General features: G+C 32.6%; 1 protein-coding gene across 1 annotated transcript; it reads left to right on the plus strand.

Moving 5' to 3' along the window:
• The first annotated feature begins 2,484 nt into the window (after nt 1-2,484).
• Nucleotides 2,485-7,532, plus strand: LOC115968314 (bZIP transcription factor TRAB1-like). The gene is made up of 5 exons (XM_031087671.1): nt 2,485-2,627; nt 3,713-4,968; nt 6,038-6,109; nt 6,204-6,233; nt 7,110-7,532. The coding sequence occupies exons 2-5, from the start codon at nt 3,838-3,840 to the stop codon at nt 7,182-7,184; spliced, it is 1,308 nt and encodes a 435-aa protein (XP_030943531.1). The 5' UTR covers nt 2,485-2,627; nt 3,713-3,837; the 3' UTR covers nt 7,185-7,532.
• Nucleotides 7,533-10,893: the final 3,361 nt, after the last annotated feature.

Here is a 10,893-nt window from a genome sequence, read left to right on the forward strand (position 1 = left end):
TATTATTATATATTTTTGAGCTTATTTTGGTATATTGCAACCCAAAAATAAACTTTCATCGTCGCCATAGAAACAAAAATGTTCACAATTTGTTAGAGTGATACACAATGATTAGTGTAATATCACATTCATATATGATTACTAGTATAAATATTATTTTTATTGTTTACTAATTACAATTTATAACCTCAAAAATTACAAAAAATGTTGTGTAATGAGATTTATTCAAAAACTTTTTTTCCCTATTTATTTACTTGATTTTTTAGAGTTGAAAAAACCCAAATGGATGATGCAGGATGATCCCATATCAGATTATATGTATATATCACTGTCAGGGGCGGAGCCAGGAATTTTTATTTGGGGGGGCCAAGTTACAACACTAATATATTTATCAAGACAACCTCATACACACACATAAATACACGTTTTTTTTTATTATATACACACACTTTTTTATTTGATAAGTTATATATATAAAGACACCCAACAAAAAAAGAGCTTAATATTTTCAATCAAAATTATGTTTGATGGCTATCTTTCATAAAATTAATAAAATACATTTTCACGATTTTCATAGTGAAATTCTTAAAATGTTTCATTTTCTATAAAATATATCAAATTTTATACTAATGTAAGTAAAATTATTCAATTGAACTAATGTTATTTTCAAAAACAAGAATGATCCAAAACTTGGAGGAACAAATTAGGCTCCAAACATATTTGAAACTATTTTGTTTTGACCCATTATATGGCAACTAAAGAGACATTTCATGTGTAGTTTTAATGACAATAATTTTTTAATGAGTCAATGACTTGTTAATCGCCACATAACAGGTTGAAAAAGATAAATTCACACATGTTTGGTGCCAAATTTTTTCAAATATTTAACAGATATAAAAGCACATTTTACAATAAAAAATAGAATTGCGAAAAATAAAGTTGTCTTTATAACTATTAGACCAATTTTTTTTTTTAAAGCATCATTAGACTAATTCAAATACTTAGGGGGGCCAACACTTATTTTTGTAAACTAAGTTTTGAAAACATTAAAATAATTATAAATATATATATATTTTTAAAAAAATTTCAAAATTTTGGGGGGGCCATGCCTTCAACATGGCTCCGCCCATGATCACTGTACTCTGATCACTTAAATCTTGTCTTGCATGACAAAGAATTGCCCGAGCATTAAATGGGGAGCAGCACTATTTGAACTTACAATCTTGAATTCGGCCCACTTAAATCTGTCTTGCACGGCGTTGGACCACTGAGCACAAAATGGTAAAGTATATTTAACCAATAAAAAACAAAAGGGTAAGTATCAACAATACTCAACCCACTTAAATCTTGTCTTGCATGACAAGGAATTGCCTGAGCATTAAACGAGAAGTACCACTATTTGAACTTACAATTTTGAATTTGGTCTACTTAAATCTGTCTTGCCTGGCATTGGACCACTGAGCACTAAGCATTCCCATTGACAATTGTAAATAGTATATCATATATGTAGAAAAAATTTAGCATAAAAGCACAAAAAAAGCCCAACAACAAGACTTGTAAAATCTTACAATTGCAAATTTTTTTGTAATTGTGTTACAATGCCATCCTAAATGTAGGATGGCACTGTAACACTTTAGTAAAAATTATAATATATTTTAATAAGAAATGCTACGTCTACAATATTTTTACAACAAATCACAGGTGGTTAGTTGTTTTTGGTTTAAATTTAAAACTAATACTAAAATTACTTTTTTGCCCTAACAATAACAACCAGTAACAATCTGTCACTTAGAATTTGTTGTAAAAATATTGTAGACATATCATTTCTCTATTTTAATTGATAAAGTGGAAGAGAGATGAGGGTGAAGAAAAAGAGAGAGTTGTATTGGAATATATTATATTATTTTAGTAGGAAATATATATTATTTTAATGAGTAGAATAGAAAAATAAAAATTAGAATGTTAGTTATATTATAAAATAGTATGATATAATTAATAAAATAATTTTTAAAGATAATAAAATAGAATAGAATAAAAGTTGTGAATACGAATACTCTAAATGGAAGTTGATGGGCGGCGAGGGCTTCATAGGTCATTATCAAAACGCCTAGTCCGGTTGATCAGACTGCTGATACTTCTCAAAAAAAAGACTGCTGATATATACAAACGGGACTTCAAAATATGTAGATAGAAACCCACCACAGTAGATAAAAACCCAGTACCCACCAACACCCAGCCACTATTCGGCACCAATAAAACCAAACGCAAAGATCACCATCAAATCCCTATGTCGGAAAGCTCCACTGAACGGTCCAGATCTTCCCACTTAGCCCCACCCTATTGGCCATCAATCACATCAACATTTTCAACACTTCAACCATTGGTCCACGTTGCGAGATCTGGGTGGCTCTCCTCTCAAATTCCCATATTCTATTCTCTATATAAAAAAAATTAAAAAAAAATGAGACAATCAAAATCGACCACCTTAAATAAATGACTCGTGGCCAAGACACTTGTCGATTCCACCATAGCCCAAGCCATTGAGACTGAGAAAGCAGCTTCGGACACGACACTCTCTCTCTCTCTCTCTCTCTCTCATACTACTCGCTCCCAAAATTTTGTACAAGGTAAAAACTAAAACACCCTTCTCTTTCTTCTTTAGTTCTTAACTTATTTTTTACTCTCTCTCTCTCTCTCTCTCTTTCTTAAGTTATCTTTGTTGTTGGGTTTTTTTTTTTTTTTTTTTTTTACTACTGTTTTTTTACTTCTGTTTTTGTTTTCATTATTGTCTTTTATGATAATTTTTTTTCCTTTTTTTCTTGAAGTCATTACAAAAAATTTTTGATGGAAAATTTGTTAATATTAAGGAGCTTGGTTGTTTTATTACTTTGTATGCTAAGTTTAGGAAAAAAAAATTGGTTGTGAAAATCAGTTGCAGGAAATGGAATTAGAAATGGGGTAGTTTTTTTTTTTTTTTTTGGAGGTTTATCATGTTGTTTAAGATTTGAAAGTAATGACTTTGGCTTTGGTTTTGATGAATTTAATGGATATTATGAATCTAATGATGGAATGAATTGAAATCTAGTACTTGTTTTTTTTTTTTTTTTTTTTTTTTAATTTATTTATAATTTTTTGGATTATATAAGTTGGTGAAATTTGGATCTGAATGAAGTTGGAAAATATAGAGGACTATAGTGATCAACTATTTATTCTGATCTCATCTGTATATAAGACAATATGTCCGGTTCTAGTGACTTCTGCTTTGTACTACATCAGATTTCTTTTAAATGGGATCATATTCAATATATTTTTTTTTACACGGTTTCATTCTTGTCAAGCTTTAATTGAGCTTCTTCTCTAACATGGGAGAAGCATTCTTACTAGTTTGTCAGTTTTGGCTTTTGAGGCTATTGGTTGGACGTTTACTACTTTAGATTCTTCAAAATGGGATTTTTATGTGATGTTTTTTTGTCTTCATGGTTCCAGTAATCCAGGATGAAATTCAGTATTTTGGTTTGCTTACTCATATGGGGTTTCCAAACTTAATTTTGGGTGAAATTCATTGGTAGAATTTATTATTATGTTTGCAGTTTGATGTTTATGTGTTTTAATTTTACTCATTTAGTCCATGGATGGATCTGAGTGTGCATTTTCTGCTTCAATGACCCAATTATTTTTCTTGATTTGGTGAATTCTGGATCTGAATCTAAAGAAGCCAAGACAAAGCTAGCAAACAGAAAATTACTATTCTTGGTCTTCTCCAAGTGGATGCTACTGCATATAAGACAGTTTGCTTAATTAAGTCAACCTGTTGCCATTACTTGAATTTTCCAAAAAATGGGGTCTCATATAAACTTCAAGAACTTTGGTGATGCACCACCTGGGGAGGGGAAGCTACAGGGAAATTACTCCTTGGCCAGGCAGTCTTCTGTATACTCCTTGACATTTGATGAGTTCCAGAACACCATGGGTGGATTTGGAAAGGATTTTGGATCTATGAACATGGATGAACTTTTGAAAAATATATGGACTGCTGAGGAGATTCAAGGCGTGACTTGTACAGTTGGTGGGAGTGAAGGAAATGTCCCTGGTGGGAATTTGCAGAGGCAAGGATCTTTGACATTGCCCCGGACAATTAGTCAGAAAACTGTTGATGAAGTTTGGAAAGACTTGGTTAAGGAGAGTAGTGATGGTGATGGTGGTGGTGGTGGTGGTGGTGGTGGTGCTAAAGTTGGAAATGGCAATGCCAATGGGGGATCAAATGCAAATGTGCCACAGAGGCAACCAACTTTGGGAGAGGTAACTTTGGAGGAGTTTTTAGTGAGAGCAGGAGTGGTGAGAGAGGATATACAACCAACTGTAAGGCCAAATAATAGTGTGTTCTATGGTGAATTACCGCGACCAAATAATAACACCGGTTTAACTTTCGAGTTTCAACAACCAAATCGAAGCAATGGGGTCTTTGGTAATCGGATCATGGAGAATAATAATTCAGTTCCTAATCAGCCTCCTAGTTTAGCAATGAATGTAGGTGGACTTGGATCTTCTCAGCAACAAATTCAGCAGCTGCAGCAGCAACAGCAACAGCCACTCTTCCCCAAACCAACAACTGTGCCTTTTGCCTCACCGGTCCATCTAGTAAACAATGCTCAGATTGCTAACCCGGGAAGTAGGGGTTCAGTGGTTGGAGTTGCAGAGCCTTCTATGAATACTGCTTTAGTTCAGGGTGGAGGAATTGGCAGGGTCGGTTTAGCTCCTGGAGTTGTCACTAGCATTGCCGGATCTCCTGTAAGTCAGATATCATCAGAGGCAAAGAGTACTATAGATTCATCATCATTATCACCAGTTCCATACGTATTTAATCGAGGAAGGAAATGTGGTGGAGCTTTGGAGAAAGTAGTAGAGAGAAGGCAGAGGAGAATGATAAAGAATAGGGAGTCGGCTGCAAGATCACGGGCTCGTAAGCAGGTAAGCATATGATTTTTCCATCACATATAGCAGTTAATTCACTCTCTATTATGTTTGTATTTTTACGCCAGCCAATTGTGTAATAACAATGAATCCTTGTACAAGTATTTTGGTGTGGTTTAAAGTCCTATACTACTTTATATCCTTAAATACAGATAGAATGCTAGTGCACAGTGCAAAGCTACAGCTAATATGAAGTTTATTTTAATTTATAACACTCTATCTGTAGTCGTTTCAATCTGATAATTGAGAAAATATTTGGCTTTAATTAACAGCAGCAGTAAAACTATAGTTTATGGAGAAAGTGAAACAATATAAGGGCTTAATTAATAGCAGCAGTTTGTACACCCTATGGCAAACTTTGTGTGCAGTTCCTTTGCACATTATGTGGATCCTATGGAGAAAGTGAAACAATAGGACCTTCAACAGCGTCAAACTTATATTATATTTACTAAGTACATGTTTCATGAGGTTTTTGCATAACTGGATGCTTGTAGTAGGCAGTAGGACTTTCAACTGCTTTTCATTTCTTGATTTTGTTTCTCCTTCTTTCAGATAGTAATAATTGGAGATCTTGTGTGTGTGTGTGTGTGTATTTGTACTGTTTTAATACTTATTAAAAAAATTGATGAAAAAAGAAACTGATGCAGCAGGACAACCTAGGCTTCACCACCTAGAACAGTCCTACGATAAACATTGCAGCCAATAATTCTAAAGCTACTATACAGATCTGGCTTTTAGGATCTGTAGTAACTTGTGGCTTTTGGGAGACAATCAAGTGACAGCCAGTGTAACATAGATATCATAAATAGGAAAAAAAGTAACTTAGATATCATAAATAGGAAAAAAGGTAAATCTCTTCCATATTAACTTGACTAATGTCTAAAGGCTAAATCATATTACTTAAAAAAAAAAAAAAAAAGTCCATATCATTGTGATTGTATTCATTTGTAGTGAAGATATTTTGTTGAATCATGTATCAGCTACAGCTTTATAAATTTATGAGATTTCGATTTTGTTTATAGAAGTTGATAATAAACTTCACTTTTCTCTTTTGGGTTTCTGGCAGGCCTATACCTTGGAACTGGAAGCAGAAGTTGCAAAACTTAAAGAAATGAACCAGGAATTACAGAGAAAGCAGGTATATTTTTAACGAAAGTAAAAAAAATCTTGGTCATTTATTTGGTAATTTTGGTTGTGAGAGACCCAATTTAACCTTATTTTGGTTTTTGCAGGAAGAAATTAAGGAAATGGAGAAAAACCAGGTAGATGTCCCCTTTGAGTTGTCTCATTATCTTACATTTTATATTTGATACAGAGTATTCCATCAAACAACAAACACATTTTCATATACCCATAACTTCAAAAATATTTATCCACTCTTTAGTGTTTCAATGAACAAATCACTCCGTATTTACCATGATCTTTGTTACAAGTTAGCAGGCTACATCAAAGGGGTATTTCTTAGAGTAGACATCTTTTTCTTCCATCTGCATCTGTGTCAGCTTAATGGTTAAGAGATTTTAGTTCTTGTCAATGTAGACTGAAAATAGCACATTAAAGGAGTGGATGTACTGAAACAAAACTTGTTATGAGATGAAATTTTTTGATAAAAAAGAAAAAGAAAAAAAAGAAGGCTAATTAATAAAATCAATTATTTTTTTGGCACCTATTTTAATTTCTTGGCAGTAAGCCTATACCTTGGGGACAACGTTAGTATTTCTTGTCTAAAAAGTTGCTACTTAACAATTGATAGTAATCACATTCTAGACCTTTATGCATTACGTTATGTACACTTACTATATGAGAAAGCAATGAAGTACTGAATTTAAAGATGAGTCTTACAAATGAATTACCATTGACCAAGGGTAAGAATCATGTTATTGGACCAAATAAGGTGGCAGTCAGGAAATTGAATTCACAAGAAAATGCATATTTATTTCTCTCTCTCACGCGCGCACACATATTTAGAAACAAAACCAGTTCGCTAATTCATTAACTTAACAAGTGAAGCAAGATTTCATTTTGTTGCTTCAACAGCTTATTGTTGTAAATTATGAAAATGCACTGACACTAGTCGATTAATAGTACTGGTAGAGTTGGAGGCTTAAGCAACTCTTTTTATCTGTTTGTTTTTGCAGAAATTAGAGACAATGAATCGGCAGTGGGGAGGTAAAAGACAATGCTTGAGAAGGACTCTGACAGGCCCTTGGTAGAGATGATGAACTGGACTTCAGATATAAGGGTTGGTGGTTGAGTATGGAGACATAGGCATTAGTGTGATATAAGGGTAGTAGTGTGTATCTGGTTACAGTCTTATACTACAGAGGGTAGGTACCTGTATGTATAGAGCAGATAGTGTTTGAGTTGTAAATTATAAACTGAAATAAGAGTTTTATCCTGTAGATTAAAACTTGTGTTAGTGTGATACCTGTTTGTAACTCCTCTGATCACTGTTAGGGCAGTTGAGATTCTTAGGCAAGCCTTATGCTTCAGTTTGGCTCAAAAACCAGAAACAAAGTTGAGATTGAGAAATATGACCTATTTCTAACCGGAACAGGTAACAAAATTATTATGTCGAAGGCATATATGCCCTTTTGTGCTACTCCTCTGATCACATAGAGGGCAATTGGAATGGGAGTTAGAATTGTAAACCAGTAAAATTGTGTATAGTTATATATATTCACTAGCTATATGCTCGTGCAATATATGGATTAATAAAAAAATCAAGTTGAATAAAGAAAAAAAAATCACAAATATATAAGTGAAATCGAACAAAAAACAGTTAATATAAATAAAATAAAAATTACTTTAAATTATATGACAAAACTACAAAAGGTTAATAAGTTCAATGTCTGGACCCTAGGAAACGTACACAAATTTTTAAATAATATAAATAATTTTGCATATATAACGCACACAATTTTTTAATATGTGAAATATTTTAATCATAATCATTAAGAGTATAAGGTCTATACATTCAAATTCAATATATTAACATTCAAAACAAGTACACAATTTTGTATATTAAATGTACACAAATTTTCAAATAATATACACAATTCTTTAAATTCAAAGTATTTATTTAACTTTTTTTTAAAGAATGTACACAATTTCTTATATTCAATGCATGCAATTTTTTGATGTATGAACATTTTTAAAACAAATTGTTGAGAGTGTAAGGTCTGTATATTTAATATTCAAACTTTTCAAGAATGTAAAAAACTTTGTATATTCAATGTACATAATTTTTCAAAGAATGTACACAATTTTGCATATTTAATATATAAAAAATTTAAAACAATGTACACAATACTATATGTTTAATGTACACAATATTTTGATGTGTGAACAGTTTTCGTCACAAATTACTAAGTGAAAAATCTGTACATTTAATATCAAAACCTTACAACAATGTGTGGTTATATTCAAATTTTCAAAGAATGTATCAAATTTTGTATATCTGATATAAGAGCTTGGTGTTTGGTGCAAAAACAATTGTGGAGGAACCCTTTTGGACAGAAAGCACCCTGGATATATCTTTCATGGGTAAACAAGTTGGAACAAAGTTTCTCTCCAAATTAGTTCGGAGATAAACCCTTCAAACTTTTCAAATATTTAACCATTGGATTACATATTCTTATTATATCATTCATGCTTGCAAAACTTTAAGAAGATCAATGATCAATTGCTATGTCATCAAATAATTGTTAAAATTTCAAGTTTTTATAATCTAAAATTGTGTATAAAAAATAAGTTTATTGATTGAATAGTAAGTAATATCTGATTTGAAAGAAATTTGATATGTATGTTAAAAACACAAGGAACATGAAATTCAACTGTCTTATTATGTGTGTGTATACACACACTAATAAAAATTATGCTCAAATTGGAATTTTGATAATAAAATGTTGTTGAAACCAAATTTCATTAACTAAACAGAAACAAAAACATCTGAATACAGAGAACAAAACCTCTCATAATCCAGACTCAAGTTATCATAGAAAAGGAGTATACACAAGTCCATAGGATGACTATCCAAAAGCACAAAATCCTGGCTTGAAGTTGTACCTCTTCTGGCCAAAGTATCTGCACATTTATTTGCTACACATAAGCAGTGACTCATTTTCACTTGAGGGTTCCAATTCAAATGCTCTAAACGTTCTTTTGAGACCTTATATTGTCCAACAAGAGTGTCTTGCCTGCTTCTTTTGGTTTGGGAAAGGATCGTGGAAGTTTTGAAATAAATGAAAAGATAATTTACTTTCATTAAGTGATTTATTAGATAATAAAAAACAGAGGATCTTGAAGACTATTTGAAATTCAGAAGAACTACGCAAGGGAGCCATTGAACAATTGGAAAAAGCCCAGGTACCTTGCTTTTGGTACTCTCGAGAAACAAATCGCTCTCCAGCCGAGGAAGGGTTTGCTATACTCTCGATCTACTTTTCAAAATAAAAGTTCTCAAGCTGGATTAGAAGATTAGTATATGAATTCCTTAGTTACTTTCTTTCCAAAGCCTTGCATGAGCAAGCCAAGCTACTTATGCCAAACAGCTAACTTCGAGTTTCTATTGAGTGATGGAGTCCTTTTGATTGAATATGATAGCTAAATTGGCACAGGGCATTCGAAACTTTAAACAAAGGTGCTATTGAGATATTAGGCCCTTACGGTATCTCGTACACATCTCAATTATTGGCCGAGTGAATAAGTCAACTTCAAAGTGGATTTATTGTGTGAAGAGTGCGTTATAACCCGTGGCCGCCTGCTTGGTGGGGGTGGCTCCTCCATTATGGGTAAATAGGAAACCCAACTCTACGAACTTGAGGAAAGGCTGCATAGCAGTAGTTGAGGCGTTAAGACTAGAGCTTTTTGTAGTGCTAGTAGGAATGCAAGTGAATGAATCCCATCCCCTAGCGAGTGAAATGCTTACGCCCCCTTTAGAGATAGGGGCTTTCTACTTCAGGAATAGGTATAAAGAAATTCCTTTAGATAACTTTCTAATTTTTAAGAAATAATTTTTTCTATAATCTAATCTTTTATTTAATTATATATTTTTTATATTAATAAGTTTATAGTAATAAATAATTATTATTAAGAATAAATAATTAAAATAAATATATAAATAAGTAGAGAGAATGGACTTGATTCACCTTTGCCTAGAAGGCATTCGGCAAGAACAAGAGCAAGAATTTCCACGTCCAGTAGTGAGGTTTTTTTCGAATTTAGTTGATGAGAGTCCTACAATCCATGGCAAGAGAGGCATGATATAAATCATTGTTATACTCTTCAGTATCCCAACCAAGCACTCTTGCATCAACTAGTGGACACCCCTATGGCTCAAGTAAAGCCTTTTTAACCCAAAGCCCTATGGGGTCTCAGATTAGGCTCCCTCCACTGACCCTCCCCGGATTGCCCAAAGAAGAGACATTTGTGTTGAGTTTTATACTAGCCAAATTTGGGGTTATACCTAACCTAAAATTAACTAAATAATTTGAATGCATTTTTTTTTATCTGCATAATTGAATGTATTTATAGCGTGGTGAGGATTGTTCTATCATATACGTATCGATTTGTATGTGCTAATTCAAAAGAAAAACTAATAACAATGAGAAATGATATGTTCACAATATTTTCACAACAAATTATAAGCGGTAGGTTGTTACTGGTTGTTATTGTTGAGGCAAAAATGTAATCTTAGTGTTAGGTTCAAATTTGAACCAATAACAAGACTAACAATTAACCACTTATGATTTGTTATGAAAATATTGTGAACGTAGCACTTCTCAATAACAAATTGATATAAAAAAAACACCTGGGTTGGAAACTGCACCTTGGTAAGGTACAACGGATGCTAAAATGTAGAACCCCTTTTTGAGGATATGTAAGCATTAAATATAAAACACGTTGTGCAATGACCAAGTC

This window comes from Quercus lobata, chromosome 11, assembly GCF_001633185.2.
Source record: "Quercus lobata isolate SW786 chromosome 11, ValleyOak3.0 Primary Assembly, whole genome shotgun sequence".
Classification (NCBI taxonomy): domain Eukaryota; kingdom Viridiplantae; phylum Streptophyta; class Magnoliopsida; order Fagales; family Fagaceae; genus Quercus; species Quercus lobata.

Bases quoted from the DNA above. Each gene is read 5' to 3' on its own strand.
- LOC115968314 (XM_031087671.1), top strand. From the start codon at position 3,838: ATGGGGTCTCATATAAACTTCAAGAACTTTGGTGATGCACCACCTGGG. The intron at 6,110-6,203 runs GTATATTTTTAA...TGGTTTTTGCAG, and splicing joins AGGAATTACAGAGAAAGCAG to GAAGAAATTAAGGAAATGGA. The intron at 6,234-7,109 runs GTAGATGTCCCC...TTGTTTTTGCAG, and splicing joins AGGAAATGGAGAAAAACCAG to AAATTAGAGACAATGAATCG.